Source organism: Salarias fasciatus (genome assembly GCF_902148845.1).
Source record: "Salarias fasciatus chromosome 7 unlocalized genomic scaffold, fSalaFa1.1 super_scaffold_4, whole genome shotgun sequence".
Taxonomy (NCBI): Eukaryota; Metazoa; Chordata; class Actinopteri; order Blenniiformes; family Blenniidae; genus Salarias; species Salarias fasciatus.
In genome coordinates this window covers 10,082,699-10,106,938 of record NW_021941229.1, presented here as the reverse complement: position 1 = coordinate 10,106,938, position 24,240 = coordinate 10,082,699, and the positions used below count along the sequence as shown (strand labels likewise).

General features: G+C 41.9%; 1 protein-coding gene across 1 annotated transcript in view; it reads right to left on the bottom strand.

Moving 5' to 3' along the window:
• musk (muscle, skeletal, receptor tyrosine kinase) overlaps positions 1-24,240 on the bottom strand; it is a 32,446-nt gene that overhangs the window by 2,336 nt on the left and 5,870 nt on the right. The window contains exons 2-16 of the mRNA XM_030085603.1: positions 21,241-21,367; positions 20,617-20,768; positions 20,339-20,466; positions 20,093-20,234; positions 19,838-19,962; positions 16,384-16,543; positions 15,963-15,969; positions 12,332-12,595; positions 12,060-12,253; positions 10,891-10,914; positions 10,724-10,812; positions 6,582-6,756; positions 6,303-6,489; positions 6,029-6,220; positions 3,099-3,247 (exon numbers count right to left, since the gene is read on the bottom strand). Coding sequence (XP_029941463.1) covers positions 3,099-3,247; positions 6,029-6,220; positions 6,303-6,489; positions 6,582-6,756; positions 10,724-10,812; positions 10,891-10,914; positions 12,060-12,253; positions 12,332-12,595; positions 15,963-15,969; positions 16,384-16,543; positions 19,838-19,962; positions 20,093-20,234; positions 20,339-20,466; positions 20,617-20,768; positions 21,241-21,367 — 2,115 coding nt within the window. The remainder of the gene's footprint in view (positions 1-3,098; positions 3,248-6,028; positions 6,221-6,302; positions 6,490-6,581; positions 6,757-10,723; positions 10,813-10,890; positions 10,915-12,059; positions 12,254-12,331; positions 12,596-15,962; positions 15,970-16,383; positions 16,544-19,837; positions 19,963-20,092; positions 20,235-20,338; positions 20,467-20,616; positions 20,769-21,240; positions 21,368-24,240) is intronic.

The window sequence follows — 24,240 nt, the reverse complement described above, 5'->3', positions numbered from 1 at the left end:
AAGCAGAGATTGCTCAAGGGTGATATGGAACAAAATACTGCACTGTGCTGGGCTGTTGCTTGGACTTTGTGGATGAGAAGAGGTGCTTGAAAAGCTCATAGGAAACTGTTCTCACACACTGCATGGGCCGGTGGGAGCTGAGAACAGATCCTTCAGCCACAGACCACCACAGCCCAGGAAGAACAGTCTTGTCTTGTCTTGTCTCTGCAGCTCAGGCTGCCTCACTTATTCCTGAACTGAAAAACATTTGAGATGCATCTCTCCTACATAGCAGTCTCCACTCACTGGGAAAAGTCCCGGCTCTAAAATTCAAAGAGGTCAGAAGGACAACCAGGAGCCTGCTCTTTGTTTCCATTGTTAGACGCAGGATTGTGCAGAATGAACTTTGTATGTGAAGTATGAGTCCTGTTGTCGTGAGGGCTGTAAAGAGCCACATTACCCACAAACCACCTGATGCAACTGGCTGCTCCATTATGAAAACAGATGACTGGCTACCGCACGTCATGGCACACATGATGATTAATATCATAACCTGCACACATTAGAATAACTGAGAACTGCAATGTGCTCTAAAAACGTCTGTTTGACTTCAAACTCATCTCAGGCCAAGCAGTCATTTTTTAAGCTCGGCTGAATTCCTACATCTCCCAATTCAATTACCTAGATTACCTACTTTACTGAGCACTTTCTGATTGACTCAGGTGGATTGCAGGTGTGTCTGTGGATTAAAGAACTGAGGCATGATCAGCCAAAATACTCTGATAGCTCAACAAATGTTAGAAAAGTGTAGCTGCAGGCTGCCTTTGCACAGAAGACAAACTGCTGACTATCAAGCTGAAGAGCGGGCGTGGAGGTCATGTTCAGTTAGTTCCTGTCCTGCGGGTCACTGAGTGGGACAGCTCCCCAGAGGACCGGCTCTGATTACCGCTACCGTGCGTGCGTGTGTGTGCGCACACGCCCACGCTCAAAAACAAGTCATATTTCAACAGTAGCAACCTTGGCTGAAGGTCAGAAGCTGGATTAAAATGTTTCTCTCCATCGCTAAATATACGGAAGACAGAGGCCTCATCCTGCTCACAGTAAAGACATACGGACATGTGGCGTCTCTAAATTTGACACATTAATGTAACGGAGGACGCATATATTTTCTGCCATGATTTGCAGTGTATTATTAGTCTTGAGGGTAATTAGAGGTTAAGGAAGTAATCTAATCAACTCTGGTTTCATGTGCTGCAGTTTGCTGTGTACGTCTCTCTTCAGACGACCCACATCAAAAACAGAAAAAACAGAAAAGAACACTTTTTCCTGGAGCTGTGAGAAGACATTTCTCAACGTGTGGAGCTGTAAATGTCCATTTCTTTCATCATAACCAATGACTGGGGGCTCTGTTTACTCTCTGGCCACGTCACATTAAAGAGCTTGTTTGTGTCTCTCAGCATCTTCCAGGAAATATATTTGGATATGAGCCATTCAGATAAGAGATGATGCACGAGCCGAGATAAACTTGAATAGATGATAATTGCTCTTCTAGGGGTGACAAAGACACATTAGTTGTCAAGTGGCACTTGTTTATGAACAGTCAGACTCTGGATGTGCTGCAGGTTTATATTAAAGAAGTAAGAAATAAATAAGAAAACCTAATCAGAACTGCTGTAGTCAAAGCCACATAATCAAGGACTAATATCTCGAATACTAAATGCTTAATATACAAAAGTTAGTGTGGAAGCTTTAATTTAAAGAAGTTAGAGTTTGATTATGTCAGCCTTTCTAACAATGTGATTATTATTATTATTATTATTATTATTATTATTATTATTATTACTATTACCTATATTTTTTTAATTTCCTTATTTATTTGAGAAAAAGTAATGTGAACAAAGATTTTTTTTTGTTCTAAGTAACTGGGATGTTCCAGAATTACACCCAGAAACTAGTTTCACCACACTCAAAATAAACACGTTTTCATACATGTAGAAGCAACATCGATCAATAATACTGACATCAAAAGTATTTCATCCATGTTTTGATTTATGATGCTGATGACGACATAATTCTTTTTAACCCTGCAGATTTTCATGACGTAAACTTGCTGACATGTGAGCACTCCCAACTGGACGTTTTCAGCAGCAATGAGTCCACCATCATAAATCATCAGAAATAGCTACGCAGACAACAATAAAGCATATGTGAACATGTGTCAAAGTGAACATAATGTATCTTTTTTTTCTGTGGGAGGTCATTACTTCGAAAGGAATCACTGAAATCAGTGAACTGGGGAAAATGGTTCTCCTTGCATCACCTTGAATGAAGACTTAATCCATTCTTTATATCAAATCAAACTTACACAGGTTCAACATTTACCTCTGAAGAAGCTCAGACAAGAGTGACAGCAAGTTTACAAACTTTTGAAAACCATTATGTTGGCCATTTAGTAACTCTTAGGAATGCAGTTTTCTTCGATGGCTCTCTGAGTGAACGGTGCAGTCATCCTATAGATTCACTTGAAATTTACAACTGAAAATTAACCAAACTTCTCCAGTTTGTTGCTTCTGTTTGGGCCTTAATGAAGTTATTAAATTCAGCATAGTGCAAACTTAATTAATAAAGATAAATGAAGTAATATAAATTTAAAAGCTCTATACTTTCCTTGATGTCACTTCAGTTTTCCCACAAACTGTTTCTGTTCTGAACAGGGATCGTGGGAAACTCCTCAAGAGAAAAGCAGAGGATGGAAAATATTCCCAAAGCCAGGAAGGACATCCAGCCACTGTGTGCACCTTGTGATTTGGACCGAGCACCACTTTTCCAAGTCCAATAGATTTTAAGTAAGAGATGATTTAGGATGAATGAATAATGTTTTGGAGGACTTTCTGACTGTTTATATTCTTTTCTCATGTACGACCTGCCCTCTCCGTGTCTCCTCAACGCCTCCTTTTCGTTTCAATATCTGCTCTTGCTCTCTCGTTCTCCCTGGAGCGAATGCTGAGTTCCAGCAGTTATCTGATGTGAAATCCAGCTGTGATGACACTCAGCCGCTTTGGAAATCTCTCAGTCCGCACTCTTCCACTCGTCATCGCACACACGGAAACAAAACCAACCGAGCAGTCGGACGATGTTGGGATGGTCGAACTCGGCCATGAGCGCCGCCTCCCGCTGGAAGTCGTTCTGCATGTCGGCCGAGGCTTCTTCCTTCAGCATCTTCACCGCCACCATGGTGAAAGACTCCATGGGCAGCAGGGCCGGCGCTCTGTAGCCGACACGCACACAGGTTACTCAGGACGGCAACAAAAAAAAAAAATCTGCACAACAATATCAAAACATTGCACAATCGTGTTTTAAAATGCCCCTGAGAACAGAAACGAGGAGCCCAGAAACCTGTAAAAGTGGACCACAAACATCAGTTACTTGGAGGAAATGTGCGTGCAACATATAAAAATGCTCACATCCTGTTTTGTCTCAAATGGGGGGCAAACTAAAGTCAACATGCTGTTTCTCAGTGAAGATTCATATAAATATACTGTGGACGCACAAAACCGCTCGACATACACACTGAAGACACAGATGGAAACGCTCAGCCACTTGGAGACAAATACATTGACATCTACAGACTGAAGCCCATCTGTCAGTTAAGAGGTGATGTACTCGTTTGTGTGTGTGTGTGTGTGTGTGTGTGTGCTTGCGTGTGTGTTAACTGAGGATGTATATTTATCTGCACCTTTGACAGGTTATGGCTGCAGGAAGCGGCTTGGAGTTTGTGTGTCAGTGAGTCTCCTCCGCTGTCGGTAAAGACCAATAAAAGCTTCAGAGAAAGGATGTGGTTCGAATGTGACGACATTCGGGCCAGTCTCTGATTTCCAAAAAGTGGCTTCAAATTGCCAACGCTTTCAGTTTGAGGCCTAAGTGTTAAGTAATTGGTGTTTTTGGTCACAGTTTAGCAGGAAGGTTTTATTAAACCCTTTCACACAGGGAGACTTCAGACAGGAACGCTGGGCTGCGCTTTAAAAGACTTCAATAAAAACGTTTGGAAAAGACTACAATGTGATACACGCCACATATAAACTTAACAGATCAATCTTTTTTTTATTGTTTTCATTATGTTTTTCACCATTTGATACTGAAAATGACTATTTCATGTACATTTCTCAACTATGAATATCTTTGTACGCATTGACAAATCTCATTCTATGTACAAATTTAACCCAAATGAGCAGATTTATAAGATATGTGTGTGAATGTGTTGTATTCCCAGGGGTGTCCCATATACTGCACCATTCTAATTGTCACTGAGGGGATTACCAGCAAGCCTCAAGGACATCAAATCTGATCTCTCAGATTTGATTAGTCACACAACTTAGGTGCTACTGTTAAAATGCCACAAGCTCTTATAGCCGTGTGAGCAGGCTATCATCTGTCTGTTGTGTTCTACTTAGTGATGCCAGATCTGTGTCGTGTTCAGGTTCCATGATGGAAAGAACGAAAGATGATAATTGCTGCTCAAGACGCACGAGCATTGGGTTCATTGCTGTCGTCATGTTAAAATAATTGGATGTCATCGTGTTGAACGTCTCAATGAAAGTCCCTCATCGTTGTTTTGAAAAGGAAAACTCCCCTTCGAAGGCCTTCCTGGCTTTCTGTTAAAGTCGTGTGGGTCAAACACAGACAAGCGATCAGCGACGCCACAAGAGTGAGAGGAATTCCGTGTGGGAGAGTGAAATCCAAAAAAATACAGATTCTGACAAGGTTAGAAAAATATCTACATCCAGTCTCTTCAGCGGTGAGAACATGCATGTTTCCCTGCAGGAGCTGTGGTTTGTTTCAGTGAGTGAAAGAGCAAAGCTGCCGTTGACGGATTTGTGATATTTCAGAAACAAAATGCGACGCGGTTCAATTCCATCAAAGAGATTAGTTTGAGATACTCGTGTCCTGCTGTGAACAGTGCAGGGAAAGTGACACCTGTAGCACCTCTTGCTTGTGACTTCGTGAATGACGCAGCAGTTCTCAGAACGACCTTGTTGAGAAATGCTGTCCTCCTTTCCGTCTCACTCCGTCACCTCGTCCTCAAACCATCATGTCAGGCCGTCACATCAACTATCATCACGCTTCGTTGTTAAATATGAATTTAAGGCCTTCTAACCTCTTGTTTTCTCATTTGTCTCATTTTGTTTTAAAGTGCGAAGCAGACGTCCTTCTGAGGGGGCGATGGAAAGCTCCAGTGGAGCCAGATTTTGCAACTTTTGTGACCAAAAGAGACAACAGATAACCTTATGTGAAGCAAAATAACATTTTTAACCTTTCAAAAAAATAAATGCCGACAATCGTGTTGCTATTTATTCAAAAACTATAAACTAGGTGAAATTTATGATTTTTTTTTTTTTTGTTTAGTACAAGTTTACATTTTCCCCCTTTTAGTCAATCAATTAAGCTTTTTGCTTAATTGACTACTGCTTTTGCTTTTTCTAGTTTAAGCTTTATTGGCCTATTTAAGGTTTTGTTGTTGTTGTTGTTTCGACATTTTAGACACATGTTGTTTTTAGTAAATCATACAATTGTAGTTCTTTGTCTTTCAAAATGACTCTTAGCAATGTTTGCTTTAACAGAAATTTTAGGCTTTTTTAAGCTTTATTTTGTTGGCTGTTCTCGTCGTCGTTTTAAAAATTTTAAGAGCTTCACTTTTTATACAGTTTTTATCGATTTTATCCATTTTTTTCATCTTCATTCCATTTTTTTAAGCTGTTTATATCCAGGATCGAGGACTGGATGGAGGCTTCGGGGGTCACTGCGGAGGCGCCACATGTGGCCTCGGAGCCACAGGTTGCAGAGCCCTGGCTTATGCCACATGTGAAAAATAGAAAAGTCCAGCAATGGACCAAAAATAACTCGGTGGCGTGGGATGAAGCATGTGTGGCGTGAGAGTTAGGGGTTAGAGAAGCACAATGCAGTTCCAGATCTGTTTCGGGTGGGGGGGGGGGGGACTCTTCCTCCCATGTGGGTCTACATCCTACATTTCCCTCCTCGTCCTCCTCCTCACCTGGCTTGGAAAACTCTCCCAAAGGCTCCCTCCCCAATATCTCTGACGTATTGGATGTTGTTGCGGGGATACTCCAGGGCCAGCAGCTTTGAGTTCAGCAGCAGGGGGACGCGCTGGTACATGGGGTTGGGGTGGAGTCGATCCAGCAGGAGCTCAGACGGAAGAGCGCTCAGCGTCGGGGTCTCCATCGCTCTTTCAAAGGGAAAACCACAGCAGGCGGTGAAGTGACATGGCGAGCAGAAGGCGAGGAATAAAGCGCCGCGCCGTTCTTCACCTCTTCCGATTCCTCCACTGCTTCCTCCGTCTGCGGCAGGCGAGGACGACGACGGCCAGGAAGACCGAGGCTGCGAGCGCGGCCAGGACGATCACGATGACGGACATGGAGTAAGCTGGGGACGACACGGTGGTTGTGGGCGGGAGACGTGGAGTCTGACGAGGGCCCGCCGACTCCGGCTTCACCGCTGACAGAAACAGACGTGGGAACATCACGAGTCCGCTCACACGTCCAGCTGCTGAAGTTTACACGGTGCTGGACGCGGTGGAAAAACCGTACCTGATGCCGTGAACGTCTCCCCACACAGGGGCACGGCACAGTACTCCCAGCGGATGTTGGGGTTGGTGGTGTAACACCAGGGCTTCTCGCTGATTCCTCCCGGGTTCCTGCAGTAGTTTTCAGAGTCCCTCAACTCTGGAATGACCTCTACAGACAGGCGGTGCTGGTGGGGAATCTAAAATAGAAAGAGTAATTAGCAAGAAGTGACTTTTGCTGAAGTTTCCCCAAATAAAGTGACCCAAAAGACTTCCAGAAAACCATCCACGATAAGATGGGCGAAGACAATTTCCTTTTGAAGAAGTGGTTTTGCTGAGAGTTTTCTGTTACTTCAGTTTTTCAATGAAAACAGAAAAGACACTCATTCAAAAAAAGGTAGAATCTAAAGATTGGTGCTTCAAAAAAAAATCATTCAAATCACTTAAATCATGTATTTAATGCTTTGTCTTGGGCCCACCACGGGGCTATGGATTATTAGTCAGAGGCCATAAAATATCCTTTTGTGGGACATTAAAGATTTTGCTTTTGCTTCTGCGGACTAAACTGCCAACTTAAATATTGAACATCTGCTGTATTTTACTGACTGGAGCTGTAATCATCAAAGGACCCATGGTCAAATTGATCCCAGGAGACATGAAGACATGGCTTGAAAAAGCCGCCGTCGACACGCGCTGCTGTGGCTAAACGGGTCCAGACAGCTGCTCGCAGGGCTGATTTGTAAATAGTGCCTGGAATGTTAAAAACAACAAGTCTTCATACCAGAATGACTAATGTGGCGACTTAACATGGCCTCCTGAAATAATCCAACAACTTTTACAAAATCCCATCTATTCATCAACATTACTGATGATTTAACGACTGATGTTATTGTTTTTCCATCATAGGACTTAACAAATAATCCATAATGCCTTTATAAGGCAACATCATCTTCTCACAATAGGAGGATTCAGGAATTCCTTCATAGGTCGACGACCAAATGAGTCAAGTGTTATTCATCACAGTTTATCTGAATTGATGCCAAAGTGTATTTCAGTGCGACGGCCTTCCTGTGGCATATTTCTCCGACTTCTTGAAAGCAGCAGTTGTCTGCCTGAGTCGTTAAACATGCCATCAGGATGACGAAGCCCTTCATAGTATCCTCACCTCGTTTGTAATGTTTTCCACATTTCTGCCATGAGCCTGAATCAAACTGTGACTTCTATGAGTCAGCATTAAAACGTGAGGGATCACACACTCCTCATGTGACACGTGCGTCGACAGGATGCCGAAACGTGATCTTTACATATCGAGTATGGAAGCCTGTGCTCATTTCCTGCTTGCCTGCTGAATATTTTACATCGTTTTTTTTTTTTTTTACATTAAATCAAAACATATCTTGTTTCTGAAATGCAGAAAGTGAAGGATGAGTCAATAGCCCCGATGAATGAGTTTGAGTTGTAGGTTTAAAGAATGCAGACGGAGCAGGGAAAATATGAGCAGCTTTTCCTCAAGTTTCCTATAGTGTATGAAGGACAAAGTACAGAAACTGATGGAAAGTGTTGTAATTCAAAATGAGGCAATCACACACATATGGTTCAGAGAGGGTTCTGGAAACAATACGTGCATTATTCCCCATGGTGGCAAAGGAAATCAGTCCTTTGGTCTCTGCTCATCCACTCAGGGCAGCTGTTCCTGGCACATTTTGCTTTAATAAACTGTGGCTAATTAAACATGTTATCTTGATTAAAACATCTGTTCTTGACTCGATTCTCAAATTGTTGGTGTGACTCATTTGAAAAGAGAAGAAACCCTGGAGGTTCTTAATCACCCCCCAGGACACTAAATTCCTCCCCTGGTACTGATCAAACCTTCAAAAACTCATCATTGCACAAACGTTGCATATTTACTACTATTCCAGGAAAACAAATCTCCTCATGCCTTCAAGTGGCTCACATGCAACATGATGCTGCTGATTAGACACAGATCTCAATTTAAATGAAAATTGTCATCCATCCTATCCACACACACAACGTTTTTTCTTTTTTATTTTCTGTCTCTGCTCTTTGGAAACACAAACCTCTGCTTGCTTGGCAGTCTGCACACTACACCGACTGTGTCACACTCAGTTTAGTTCAGAGGCCACAAACAAGCCTGTTAAATCTCTTCAGCAAAACATTTAGTGATATCACTAAACTTATTGTTTGAAATTAACACTAATATAAAACCTGATGTGTTACTGTGTTTCTCTCTGGACTGGGGCTAAAAACTTGTCACTTTAATTTGCTGCTTTGTTTCTTGTGTTAATCTTGTGATTCTGACGTTCGCTTGTTTCAGACTCCTTGATTTCTCCTCCCTGTGTCTGATTGCTGTTCCTCCCCTGGTGTGTTTCACCAGGTGGCTGTGGTTTAGCTCAGACATCTTATGTGCAGGGCCGGCGATTAGGCTGGGCATCCGGGGCACTTGCCCAGGGTGCCGAGCCATAGGGGGGTGCTTGATGAGGCCGTGAGGCGCACCGCCCAAGGTGCGCCACTGTGACGGCCGTTTGAGCTTGGTTTGCTCGCTTGCGCCTCTCGACAACTGTTGCCGATTGTCTCTACCCCTACCCCCCCCCCCCCCCCCCCCCCCCCCCCCGCCCACGGGCCGCTCGTGTCGGGCTTGCCCAGGGTGCCTGAGAAGCCCACGCCGGCTCTCCTTATGTGTTGTGGTTGCTAGTTCGTCTGTATTCGCGGGTTGCTTTCAGTGTCTAGGCATTACTTCCTGTGATCTCCAAGATTTAGTGATTTGGGATTTTTGGTTGTTTTCTTTTTTCTTTTTTCTTTTTTTTTTTTGGCGCTCCAATTAAATGAGCTCCTGTTCCACTGGCAACTTGAATCCATCTTTCAGCAAACCGTACCTGCGTTTTTACATGTGAAGACATTTCAAGTGTTTTCCAATGAATCTGGCACAATCAGAAAACACATTTCACCTTAGCTGCTGACGAGCAAATTTAACTTTAAGCCAAAACAATCACATAAAAATTGCAAATACCATCAGCAACCTCCTGCACAGATACATTAATGCAATTTGATTGTTTAAAAAAAAATGTGAAGAAGAGTAAGGGATTTAAAATGGATTGCAAAGAGTGATTTAAGATGTACTGCATACACACACACACACTCCCACTGAGTATGTTTTTCAGATGGAACACAAAGAAGCTGAAAATAAGTGACCCACTGTGTGAGAACTCCTGCATTGAGAGAGCCTGTTGAAAGACAGGATTCATGTTTGTATGTAATTTGTGATCTAATACACACATGGTTTTGGGTGTGTGTGAAAAATAGCTAATAGGGAAAACACACACACACACACACACACACACACACACCAAACAATTCATTTGTGAGCTGTGAGTGTTAGCCAACACCGTGTGAAGAGAAAAGAAGCGTGAACGAGCTCACATTTGTGAATAGCATTAGGTCGATCACAATTAAGAGGACGTATGTGCGGCGTGAGCAAATGTTACATTTTTAAAAGTGTGTGTGTGTGTGTGTGTGTGTGTGTGTGTGTGTGTGTGTGTGTGTGTGTGTGTGTGTGTGTGTGTGTGTGTATGTCTGAGTGTAATTCAGTCTGTGGAGCATATGCGTGTGAAAGCTAATTGCTTCCAGAGGCAGGATGTGACATTATGAGCCCCTCCCTCTCTGCTGACCTGGCACACACACACACACACACACACACACACACACACACACACACACACACACACTGCACAGGAGAGTAGCAACAGCGCACCCAAACAGACCCTCTCACAGAGCAAAGCCATGAAAACAAAGGATCTCTTGGGCCACGGGGAGTGTGTGAGTGTGAGTAGGTGTGTGTGTGAGTAGGTGTGTGTGTGTGTGTGTGTGTGTTTGTGTGCTTCCCTTCAAGGTACAAGCACAGAAAGTGGAAGTAACTTGATGATTTAGTTTTGTGCAGCTACTTGTGGAGTACACGTAAACTCTTGCCTGAGTTTTGCACATTGAGACCAAACTGCACTGTTATGTTTTTTAACATGTCTAAAAGCTGTTCTTGATATTTGTACTGTCTTAAGTTGTGATATTTAGTTAATCACATTGTTTGTATTTGTACATCGAGCTTTAGTGACACACACACACACACACACACACACAAAACGCAGTCCACCATACCTGCTGGTCCCATGGCTGACACTGAATCTCAGATCTGGTCACGTTCACTGTGCCTTGGTAGAACTGTCCTCTGCCATTGTAACAAGTTGCTGAAAACCGAGTCACTGCTGGATTACCATCTTATTTCTAGCAAGTGGAGTGATTTACTTCTGTGTGAGGACTCTTACTTGTGATTTGATCTTTCTTGATGTCTGAAATTTAGGAAAAGAGACTGTTAACACAGCCAATAACAGGAGGAAATAACAGAAGACACTGAGTTATTTCAACAAAACAAAAATCAACAGTACTGAGGTCAGTTCAGTGCACTTAGAATTATATTACAGACTATCATGCCAAACACACACATACACACCACACACACACACACGCACACACACCTGCGGTTGTGTATTTTGGCTGAGTTTAGATCAATGACCTCATGAGCGTCGGTGACCTGCTGTGTAGCGGGCCAGGCTTTATTTGGCCTTCAGCACACACAAGTTTCTGCACTGAGCCAAATCCTGCTTTTCCTTTACATACAGTACGCTCCATTTACTGCCTCAGAACTGCTTTTTTTCTTTCAACGTTGCAGCCTGCGGGCTGCTTCATAACAGAGCAATGAAACAGAAATCTACACAAGTGACCAAATATACCTTGATGTATTAGTTTCTCCGGCAGAAAAAAAAAACATTTTGCACCAATTTACTTTACCAAGCTGTAGAAGTGTACTCAAATGTTATATTTAGGTTTGCCATACACTGAGGAAGTCACAGTGGAATGTAAAAAAAAAAAAAAAGGTCAAAACATGGCGATACTGCAAGAACATTCCCCCCCAAAATTAGTTCTAATTATTATAATGAATACTAATGATACTAAAAATTCAACCTCCAATAGACATTTAAACCTTTCATAACAGGATAAAGCAGAGTTAACTCTTGTTACCCTTACTTCTGTCACTGACTTTATTTCAATCAGGCATCAAACGTAACGCCCGTGGGCCAAAACCAGCCTGCAAGGGGGTGCAATTCGGCCCGCCGAACTACCAAGCAGATTTTAATAATTGCTAAGAGAGTATTGAATGTCTAACACATTTGTTAAGAGTCGCAGACATAATGCAACACTAAGACATGTGTGATGCTCCCATGAAGGCTAGCATTAGCCTAAAAGCCATGCGGTCAGGGCAATATTCTAAAAACATGCAAAAGGCTGAAAGCAACAGCTGTATATGTGTGTTTTTAGGAATTTCAGGGTATGCTTCATGATGACATGAACTTAAAATGTACTCATTTTCATTCTTACAAACTGAGAGCCTACTTTGTGAATGACTCCAGACTGTCTCTCTCAGCTCTGATCTTACCCACAAAAGGAACGTAGGTACAAGCCCCGGGGTCGGTCTGAAGGCTTGGTAAGGCCTGACAGTTGGGCAGCAGGGATTTGGAGGTGTGGGATCCAGCGATGGAGCTGAAGAAACCCGGCTGGATGGAGGCGCTGCCTTCCAGAAGCAGCCACTCCTTATGGCAGTACAGCTCCTTCACCGCTAAGCAGTGCTCTCTGAGGAACAGCAACAGGCGACGTTAAGTCTGCACCTCAGTGATCCGGAGCCCTGAAGACGGAGGAGGACTCCACTACCTGCAGACAGGTTTAGGCGCAGGTCCCAGACCTGAGGGGTTGCAGTCTGGGAAAGACGAGTGGCAGAGCAGAGAGCGCACCGCAGGGCTGCACAGCCCGCTGAGCCCCTCCAGCTCGGCCCACCAGCTCTGCACCAGGTACTCCTGCATGTCCTCGGGGTCCAAGTGGGAAGAGTTGAAGAACACCAGCGAGTCGTCGCGCAGAACCGTGCGGCAAACGTCTCCGCGATACGCGCTGCAGTAACCCGCCACGCCCTTGTAGAGCCTGTTGAAAGAAGCAGGTCTGAGTGTTCTATACAAAGGTTTTATTATTCATTTACATTTGATCAAATAAGCCTGTTAGATCAAGATACTACTGCTCCAACAAAGAATGACGAGGACAGAGATATTAATCACCATAAATTCAGTCTAAGACATGACCGTTTTAGTAGTTTGCTATTGGTTAGTAGTTGTTCAGTGTTTGCCCCTCAGGCTTTTTTGTTGTTTGTTTATTTGCTCAAAAGACAAATGAGAAAGTAGAGCAGGAGTGTCAAACTCATTGTGGTCTCTCTGTCTGAACCTTTTCTGTTTTTCTGTCTCCTAACCCAAACCGGAACAGCAGAACTTCTGCACCAATGATCCAGGTTGTTCTGGATTAAGTCCTGATAAAAGGGAGTTCCGCTGTGCTCTTTTCATTGTTTATGCTTGATTCTGTGGAATTGTTGGGTTTTTTCTGTTAAAGTGACTTGAAAGGAATGGGCAACACTCTATCAATTCTCTGGCTGCATAATATTTCAGTGTTCTTTGCTTTGTTGTTTTTCAAAAACTCCACCGTCACAGTGGCTTTTATGTTTGTGCTACTTGAATAGTAATGACTAGTCAGCTAGTTTGTCTTCTTTGCAACTTAATCCCACAGACTGGATTTAATCTTCTGGTGGTCCACTTCGGGGTCGTCGGTTTCATGTTGGACACCCACTCACAGCACCTATCTTGTGATGTGAATAGATACCACACCATGGGAAGCTAGTTTTAAAGCTATTTTTGCGTCCTAATCCAATCGTCTTATTGCATTAGCTGAATGATATTTTAGAATACATTTGACAATTCATACTCTTTACACCCTTCTGGTCTTTTTTTCCCCTTCCGTTCCATAATATTACCTGTTTTTGATCTAAGATACAAAGAAAGGAAAACTGTAAGGAGTGTTTCCTGGCCTGAAGCATGTCTCTGTTTCTGCTGGTCTTTGGTGAATACGTGGGGTTTGCGAAGTGATCTTTCACTTGAAATATCTCCTCTAACGCCATCCAGATGTTGACGGTGGAACAGGTTGTGGAAAGCTCATGTGAAATTACATCCTCTCCGTTTGGCTTCCCTGCTGGCTCCGCAGCCGACTGAACAGCTCAGTCATACGTACTAAAGCTGCCCATCTCTGCTCCAGACTCCCTCTGTTCTCCCGCCTGACGTCCGGCTCTTATCTGCATTATCCATGCTCGGAAAAAAAAAAAAAAAAAAAAAACCCAAAAAACCCAAGGCTTTTTCTCTGTTCGTCTCCCGTGGTGGTTTTCCTAACTGAGTATATTACAGTTTTCATCCCAGTCTTCCTGCTGCCTCTTCATATTGCAACACTTACAGAGTCCAGATGTCGTCTCTCGGTGAGGTTCGAGCCAAACAGTCAAACTTAAAGGCCACCTGTAAATCCATCAGGTCCACCTTGTCTTCATTTTCTCTCTTTCTTCTCAGCGTTTTGATCGTCCAGATGTGGTCACGAGTTGACAAGTTGTGCTCAAATCTAACTATTAAAGCTGCAAATTGTAGAGACTAGGTAACGCTACTTGTGGACTCAGGAGGGCAGTGTTGAGTCGAGTCAGAAATTGCAAATTAATTTTTCTTGTTTGCCCAAAGGAAGACTTGATCAAATCACAGCACCACCTTGTGGTACAGCATGGCATTACATGTATATTCCTTGCTATTATACCTTGGCGTGGAGGATCCCATGCACGTTTATTCATACCTAAAGTTGTTAAAACCTCCTGGGACTTGAAGGAAACATGTTCAATTTCTCTTTTTTCTAGATCCTTTTTTTAAGACATGACATATCATCGGCTGTCTGTCCGCTTTAAAATACAAGAAGTATAAGGGAGTCAGTGAGTAAAGAGCGATGGCTGGATGGTCTCAAAGTCCAACACCAATTTGTTTTAGTGGGTCACAATGCAGCATTATATTCACACTCCTTAACAGAAGGTGGGGATAATGCCTTGCAATGTGAGCCGACCAACTCCACAAAGTTTGTTCACTTATGCCGAATGAGTTTGGTGAAACACAGGGACGACGTGGGACATGAGATGTACGTTCCATTATATTGATGTGAGAGGAGGGAAAAAATCTCTGTGACAGGATAAAGTTATAAAAACTGAAGTGACATGTTGGATCTTCTCACTGGGAACCAAATTTATTTCTTATGTGTGCATTAATAACTGTTGACTCAGTTTAAACGTGAAGTGATAAGTTCTGATTTCAACTTAAGTGCAGATGGAATGTTTCCCTTGATGGAATCCCTACTGCAGCTAGTTTTGCTGTTTACCAATTTAAAAAAGAATTAGGATCTTGTAATCAATGTAAAGGTTCACCTTTCTTCATCTAATGACAATGAAAAGTTCAATATTTGTCTTGATTTGGTTCACGGTGTGGCATCATGGGGAGTCCTGTAGTTGGACTATTTGAGGGGTATGCAGGATGTCGGGGTCCACATGTTTGTCTGACAGTAAACATACGTCCCGTGAATTGGGGTCTCATCTGTTTTCTCTGTGCACATTTTTTTTCTTTCTCCACAGTCACAGTCTAAAAACATGCATTTCAGATCAGCCGATGACTCTAAATGTGTGAGTGATCGCCTGCATTGGCCCCTGCGACCTGTTCAGTGTCTAACCTGCCGTCGGCTCCAGCTCCCTCTGACCCGCAGCTGGATGAAGCAGTGCAGAAGATGAATGGATGAATGGTCTCATCATGATATTCAATATGCAGACTCCTTCCCGACACAGTTAGAATTGCTTCCCAAACATCCCCCGTAGGGACGATAAATCACATATCGCATTTTCTGTGGTGTCTGGATGTTTGGCATTCAAACTGCTGTCGTTCATCAGTTTTGTAGAACACGTTGTTCCTTTGTACTCAGTCTGTTTGACCTGAAATCTCCCGTCTATTTACGTTTCTTCACATGAAGAAACGCCAGTTTTCATCTTGCATCTCCTTTTTCCTCCTTCCTTTACATCTAATGTCTCCTTCCTTCGCTCTCTCTGCAGTTACATAGTCCAGATGTAGTGAAAGCGGCGAGCCGCGGTTCAGAAAGGTTCAAATCCAACTCGCACCACATGTGTGATTGAGAGAGCGGCTCCCTCTCGTCACGGTGACATTTATTGGCGCAGCCAGACGGCGTGTTGCACTGAGCAGACCCCAGCAACTGCTCTTCGATGGTTATGGTGCCCAAGAAAATATATTAGTGGCAGGCGATTTTCTGGTGACATTATAGTGATTTAAAGAGGGTGAAACGAGTTAAAACGAGCTGTCACTGCTCCAGGACGGTAAGATTACTGTCATGAAAATACAACATGCATAAAAGTGTTCAGTGAAGAAATAAAGTACGGTGTTTTTCTTACCTCCATTCTATGGGAAAGTGGCAGTATCCAGAGGAGGCCGGTCGGCAGAGTGCAAGAAGAACAAGGGGAGAAAAGAAGGGCAAGAGATAAACTGAACAGAGCCCAAATATGAGAGGAAGTCTCAGCATGAAAGGGAAAACTAGCATATTGCTTGTCCGTGCAGTTCATAGCTGGCTGTGAGGTGGAGGGAGAGCATGTGTGTGGTCAGGGAGCGGTGTGTCTGAGGTGGCTGTGGTCAGGGTGTGAGTGGGTGGGAGGGTCGGCCAAATGGGGGCAACAACTCACAGCTGAAACCACATCGACACAACTGACAGCTAGCATAACGCCGGGCAGGGGAAGCAGACAAGGGAACGCAGACAACGGCAGCTTTTAACTCGTGTGATGTTTCGCATTCATCCCAGCATGAAATCAAAATCCAAACCTTCTATGGTGACCCTTGCAGTGGCTTTGACCGTGTTGGCGCCGGCGTTGTGTCTGTTGGAGGCCAGACAGGTGTACAGGGCCGGCTTGGTCGCCGTTACTTTAAGGATGGACAAAACCACCTCGCCCACCAGGGTCTCCTCCACTGATGCACCTGAAATCTGAGGGAGGGAGCACACATTTGTTACTTTTCTTTATATTCAACACAGCTTTACTGGCATAACCTTTCAGTTTTCAATTCAGTTTACTTATACCAAAGTCGATCAATCTTAGCACTTTACCCACGCCACATAATTAGGTCTGATCTCAAAAATAATTTCCCATGTCTTGGCCAAATATTAAAACTCACAGCTTATGTTCATTATGAAATTTAGATATATAAGTAAAGATGAATTTGAATAGGTCACGATATTCACCATAAGCAAAAGTCACACTGTTACCTTTAGCATGTTGCTAACTTTCTGTGTACATGTGAAAACAGCTATAAAATGCTAATATGTTGTTGGCTATTGATTTTAATGAAGGTCTTAACATTATCCAAATTATTGAAGTCAAGATGTCCGAGTGTTTGTTAATGATGTACACTTCTTCTGTTCCTCCTCCTTTTTACTTTGTTAAATCAGTGAAATAGTACAGGAGAGCTTTACTCTACGTGTATATTCTCGCTGATAGCTGTAGTAAATGCCAACAAAGTTTTTCTTCAAAATAATTTCATAGACAGCATTTACAGTGATAATATACATTTGAGGATTGTAATATCAGACTTAAAAACAATTTGAAAATGCAAGTAAAGCCTGTTTAAATTCATAAATGACTATGAATAATACATTCCAATAGTGTCCTCCATATCGTTCGAATAAATAATAATTGGTATAATTAAAAAAAAAAGCAACATGTTTGCGTTCATTACAAACTCCAAAGCGTTATTCACCAAGTGTTGGCCAATTTTTCACATACAGTGACACACACTGACTTTATTATTGATCATGTAAGTCTAAGGATCAAATAGCACCATGCTGTATTAAAGTGTTAACCTCTGAAGGTCTATTTACATGACGCTTCAACGTGAGTATGCTTCATTTTTGAGTTTTTGTTTTGGAAAGGTTTGTGTTTACACAGACTTTCATTTTAAATGATGTTTACATGGAAATTACAGAGGTGCTGGAAAGGATGTTTGTTTTCTTTTGTCACGAACCCAAACACATATATGAGCAGAGGACAATAGACTATAAACACTAACAATGGCGCACACATGGACTTTCGTATGGAGAGTTGAAAAAGTTGAATTGACATCATCAGTGACTTTCAGCTACAAAACTACAAAGTTCCAGGAGAATATGAGCTGGGAGCAATGCCAATCTGGAGACTGCCACTCTTGTTATTGTCCATCTACTCTCACATGTGCAGCAGCGTTTCAGAAAAGTAGCTTTTTTTTACTGTCTACACAGAGACACCCGAGACTGGAACATTTTCAGTAAGCTTTCCAAGACACCAAGCACCTTACATACCTGACATACTTCATGAGCTTCATCCCTAATAATCACAAAGTCGACATGTACGATTGATAAAACTGCTGCATAGCTATATAAAGTCACTGTCAAGGACTGAACCATTAATCACTGAGGATATTCAGTCCTTCTAGGCTATTTACACAATGTAAATGTTGCCCGATAATATTTCAGTGTTGTTTTTAGTCTACATTCACACTTGCATATATAAATGATATACGTGAGGCTCTGCAGTGGGGTCTGTGAGCTGGTCAAGGTGCTGATGTGTGACTTCATCTATATTTGAAGGATGTGTGACGCGGCCTGTTTTAGGACGTCCAGCCTCACTGGAACTAATGACCCCAACAGGCTGCCAGAAAATCAGCTCCCACCGTCATTTTAATCACACACACACATGCACGCACGCACACACACAACATTTACAAGCTGCATGGGCCTGTAATCACATTGTAGCTAGCACCTAAGACGATTAAATACCCAGACATTATGTGGTGTAGTATGTCGACCGCTGAAGCATGTGTAAGAAATGTGGGCCGTCTCAGAGAATAAAAGCTGTCATTAAACATTCTTCCTAAGTATTATGGAGCATTTGAGGCATTCTGGGTTCCAGTAAGCTTTCAGAACCCTTAAAACTAAAGAATGTGAGGCTAGCAAGGTGTTTCCATCCCAGTCGCCTCTCTCCTTTGAGAAAACAGGACAGTTTAAGCTGGGGACAATGAGCACTGCTGGTTAGCTGCAGTGTAATCTCTTCAATCCTCTGTGGCCATAATGAGAATTCCTTTGCTGTTTATACCACTGATCCCACTGACAATCGTTTGTCTGTGTGTGTGTGTGTGTGTGTGTGTGTGTGAGATACAGTCATAGACAGGGATAAGCAGGTCATTTCTTGTAAATACATCACGCTGTACTCGATTTACGTTGCTAATAAGTGTCCACGTCTCTATTTTTGCCTTTTGCTAAAGCTCATTTGGCTTCATGTTGAAGGCAGGAAGTCACGTGTGAAAAAGAGCAAAAACACGACAATAAATTCACCCGACAAGAATACATGTTGTTCTGTGTGAACCATACACTAAATGATAAATCTATCAGAGGTGCAACATTAGAGATTGTTGGGAGATTGATACTAAACTGCTGAGGCTGCACAAAGAAGTTCTGAAAACATCCAGTAAAGGACCTGTTTGCAAAAATACTGAGGCAATATTGAGCCTATACGAGCTTCAGTTTATCAATGAACTCGACTGTAGAACATATTTGGTTTTACTGTGAAATTCTGTCATATGTTATACAATGTTTACAATGTTTACAAAAGTACCTGCAAAACACATGAGCATGCAATATAGGATGTATTAAAAAGAATATTAGTCAATCAGGCCCAATCAGGTGTCTCATGTCAGTCATTTAATGTGTTTTTATTATTTTTTCCAAATCTGGAACATCTGATTGAAATCATACCAATAACAGCATCTGATAACTGAGATAGTGTAAAGTTGTTCTCTGTCAATAAACTGCAATTTACCTCAGGAGTTCATGGAAGATACGATTTTTTTGGGCAAAAGAAATTATTTCAAGTCAGTAAATCAATTCGAAAATCAGCATTTTGCCCTTTAAATTGATTATTTTCCCACTGAGTATTGCATGCTGCCTTTCCAAACTATCTTGTGACTGCTTTCAGATTATATCTCCCTGCAGCTGACAATGTGTCACAATTTTAGCCACGTGCTAAAATGTATTTTATGCTGGCGGTGTTGACTCACATTAGAGCCAAAGAATTCTTCAGTTAAGAATATGCACATTGAGATCACATGTACCCAAAGCTGTTGACTGGGGCCAGGAACACACATGGGGAAGTGATTCTGAATTTGGTAAACAATCACCATACAATGAGCTCGATGAGAAACATTCAGCATTTGTCAAACATGCAAACACACACTCGACAAAAGCACTCACGGTATTCCCATTTTCCAGCCAAGTAATGGTCGGGATTGGATTTCCTGTGGCGTTGCACTCCAGGGAAACCTGGCTGCCGTACGCTACTCTCTTCTCCTTTGGAACCCGCAGGATCCGTGACGGAGCTGCGCTCACACAAAACACACACAGACACAATGAGTACAGGCTGCTGACCACATGTACTCACCGTATAACCAACATCTCTGGGTTTTAAATAACAACCTTTGAAAAATGAAAGTGGATGAAATGACATACCCTGTACCTCTATGGTGACAGGTTTGGAGAAGGCCAGACCAAAACTATTCCTGGCCACGCAGCGGTACTGTCCTGCATCCTCCTTCTGGATGTTGTGGATTTTTAATGCGCCGTAGTCAAGAATGGTGACGCGGTCACTGATCTGCAAGAGATCCGACTTCTTTTTTAAAGATGCTGTTTATCTGCTGGGATTCTTAGGAAATTTCACTCTGCTGGTTTTGTTTTTTGTTTGTTAGAAAAGCGCACCTTGATGAGCTCATCATCTTTGAGCCATGTGATGTCAGGTTTAGGATTTCCCAGGGTCACGCAGGGCAACACTGCTTTGGATTCGATCAGAAGGGTTACGTTGGTCGGATGCCGTTTGATCTGTGGCTCTGATGGACAGAAAGACCAGACAGGGTACAGTCATTACATGGTGACTGATGGAAAAGTGTTACTCACACACTTTTCATTCCTTTTGATTAAAGACCTGGGCTAATTTCAACTCTCGTCGTCCATTTAAACTTGGGAGAAAGCACACATACTCATCTTCAGTTGAAGAGCTCCGCAGCTCTTTGCAGGCTCTCCGATGCCATTATTGGCAACGCAGCAGTATTCTCCATTATCAGACTCTCGAACGTGAGGGATGATCAGCATCTGACCGTGCTCTCTTGTAAGATACCTGGAGTCATAGTACCTGGTGGGACGAGGATGATACAAAGCAAGAAAGATGTCATGTGGGAGATAATAATGACCTTCATCATGTTGACGGCCGTCATTCCGGGATGGGGGTAGTAAGGTGGACTGTTTGAACAACAACATATCAATTGAAAATGCATTATTTTTGCATTTTTGTTTTAGAAAAGTTTGCACAGAAAACAGCAGAAAAGCTGAAAACAGTGTAGTTTTGATGTGGGGCCACTAGTGGTTGCTGCTGTTTGTTTTTGTAATGATATGATAAAGTTCCATTGTAGAGTAGCGTTGTCATGTAATCAGACCCCAAAAGAGCAAGAGTGATTAAATCTTCTGTGCTTTTAGTTGAAATGCTCCTCATTCGTCATTTGCAATTTAGCCAACAGAAATTGTTTTTCTTTGTAGTTGAAAGAAAAAAAAAATACACCAAGAAGTCTTTTGAAGTGAACCATAAAACAGTCATAATGTAAATTTACATGATTTGGTGGTTGTTCTTGGTCCAGGTGATCTCAGCCGGAGGGCGGGACTCCACCTCGCAGATGAAGGTGGCGTTGTGATCCAGCAGTACATCCACTGTCTCTAACAGCGTGATGATACGAGGTGCTGGGCAACGAGCGCAGACAAGACAGGAGAGAGAGATTTACATTTAATGAGATCAGTTTAGGTCCTCTGCAGCACAAAACATGGTATTTGTACTTTTTATTCACGCTGTGACTTTTGAATAGACACTGAGCTGAGTCACTGTTGTCCAGATGTGCTTGCAGAACAAAGCAAAAGTGAACTTTTACAACCAGGCAAAGTGAAACAGGCTTCTTTATAACATGACACAATACCACTGAGGAAATTGTAAACAGCTGCCTTTTTGCACAATTATTGACACTCTTGGTATAATGATTTTAGACTGAGTCATCTGTTGGATCTGCTCTGGACTCCTGAGCAACAGGACCTGATGAGAGGATTGGAGGTTATTCAGATTTTAAAAATAAGACAATGACACACATTGTGAGGGCATGTTTCTATGTGTACATTCACACATCTTGTGTTCATAGTGAAAGACAGCAACAGAATGAACAAATAAAATTGATGAAAGAGTTTTAAAGAATATCCAAAAATATTTGCAAAAGTTTGCAGTTTCCACATGAGGTGCTGGATCTCTAAAATTTGATATCCAATCCTTTTGGGTTCTCGTACTCCATTTACACAGAAATAGTGTTAAACAGAAGAAGCACTTGAAACAATGTACTTAACATGACAGGGCCATCATTTAGTAGTGAAATCACACACACATGCAAACACAACAATAAGAAATAACAGAGGGAGTCATGACTCTCTGGAGGTTGCCTTTGGCCATCTACTCATGCAAGCTACTTTTTGGGGCTCCCACATTGCCAATTCTACATAGTAAAGGAACACAAAAGCAGATGCCATATTCAATAAACCAAATTAATGAAATGTTTCCCTCTCTGAACATGATGATTTCATATCCATTTATCTGTTTGTAAAGCCTCTAATGTAAGACAGAGAAATGTAACAAAATATTTTAGCCAGATATTCAATTCATTCATTAATTCTAATTTCTCCTCAGACCTGTGAAGTTGTGGCACTTAGACACTTTAGGATGCAAAAACTGCAACCTGAGAAACAACCAAAGCTCACTGATACACACGTTTGTGGAGCGTGTTCTTGAGTTGTTTTTTGTTTTTTTTTTTGCAGTTTTTTTTTATTTTCACATTTCTGAATATCCCATAACCCAAAAGGTGATTTCTTGCGCCATTGGTAATTTTCTAATTTCATCAATTTTCTTATTTGAATCATTTTATTGCAGGCCATTGGCCTCTGTAGATCATCTCTTTTATGGTTTAACTCTTACCTCCATCATCGTCGCCATCGTCGTGTGTTTCCTATAGGGGCAGTCTGTCAAATTTTACAAGCACTGACAAAGGCATTCCTCAAGGCTCCTCTCTTGGGCCCTTACTGTTTTCCATCTTTATTAATGACATGCCACTTTGCTGCTCAAGCTGTGATATTCATTTATATGCTGATGATACAGTTATTTACTGCTCTGAACCAATCCTCTCTGATATTGTTTCTTTACAGCATGACTTTGACTCTGTGCAATAGTGGCTGTCAGTTAATAAATTACTTCTTAAAAAAATCTAAATCTTATTCCATGCTGTTGTGGAGAAATGCCTTGGCCACAGGTGAAAACAATCTTAAACTGCATTTTCAAAAGTATTCATCTTAATGTTCCCTATTATTTAAAGCAATAGCTAGTGCTCCATAACTCTCAGCATAACTTAGGACACGATGAACAAATGTTCTTTATTGTTCCAAGAGTTAAGCGTGAAGTAGGTAAACACGCATTCTGTGTTAGGGCTCATAATGACTGGAACAATCTTTCTGTATCTATTCGTTCTATAACTTCATTAACTTCATTCCATAGTGCTCGATTAACACATCTTCAAAATACTTGCCATTGTTTCTAGTTTGCTCGAACGACCATAAATGACTTTACTGATTTTTAACTTTTGTTGTAATTACTTTGCTTTCGACCATAAACGAAAAGGTTCACGTGATTTAAATTTTTGTTGTGATGTTGTGTTTTGACTATGTTTGACTACGCTGTGCTGACTTTGATGGGTGGAGAGAGGTGAACATTCAGAGCTGGTTTGTGTGTATGTGTGTGCGTGTGCTGTTACGTTTTTTCTTATTGTCTCTTTTTATTATTATTTTTTTATTATTACTTTTATTTTGTTTTGTTTTGTTTTGTTTGTCTTTTCTTATTATTTATGTGTATATATTTTATCTTTTCTTCATATGTATATGTAATTTTGCTATCTTGTATTTTGTTACGCTGCTCTGCTCTTTATGTTGTTATGAATCTGAGGATCCCCTCGAAAACGAGATAACTTATCTCAAGGGGTTATTCCTCGTAATAAAGAACTGTTAAATAATAATATTGATAATTCAGAAACAATACAAAACAGTTCAATTACTTTACTGCAGAGAACAATAGTCTTGGCTTTGGCCGACCATCTTGTATCAGCGGTACAAATAAACAACATTCTGTTTCTCAGGTCAGCAGTTGGAAGGTAGCTTCTCTTGCAAATTATGAGACTTTGCAGCCTGAATATATTCAAGTTCCATCCACACCTAGTGGAAATTTAGTGTCACTGCTTACAGTTTCCAGCTTTGTACGGAATCTTCGAAAGTATTGAAGACCATGAAAACTAATGGTACCACACTACACTACCACATGGGCCTGATATAAAAGTTAGAACAATAAAAAATATTTGTTAATTGCCCTTGTTAATTACTCAAACTGTCGCTAAAACAAGAACTCTGTCTTCGTCTGAAGCCTCTTTCCATCGTACAGACACATTGTTCACTTTGTTTCAAACAGAGGCCATCTGTTTGAGGAGACAATGGAGGATAAATTACCAGCTGTGTGCGTGCTGAGGAGGGAAATTATTAGA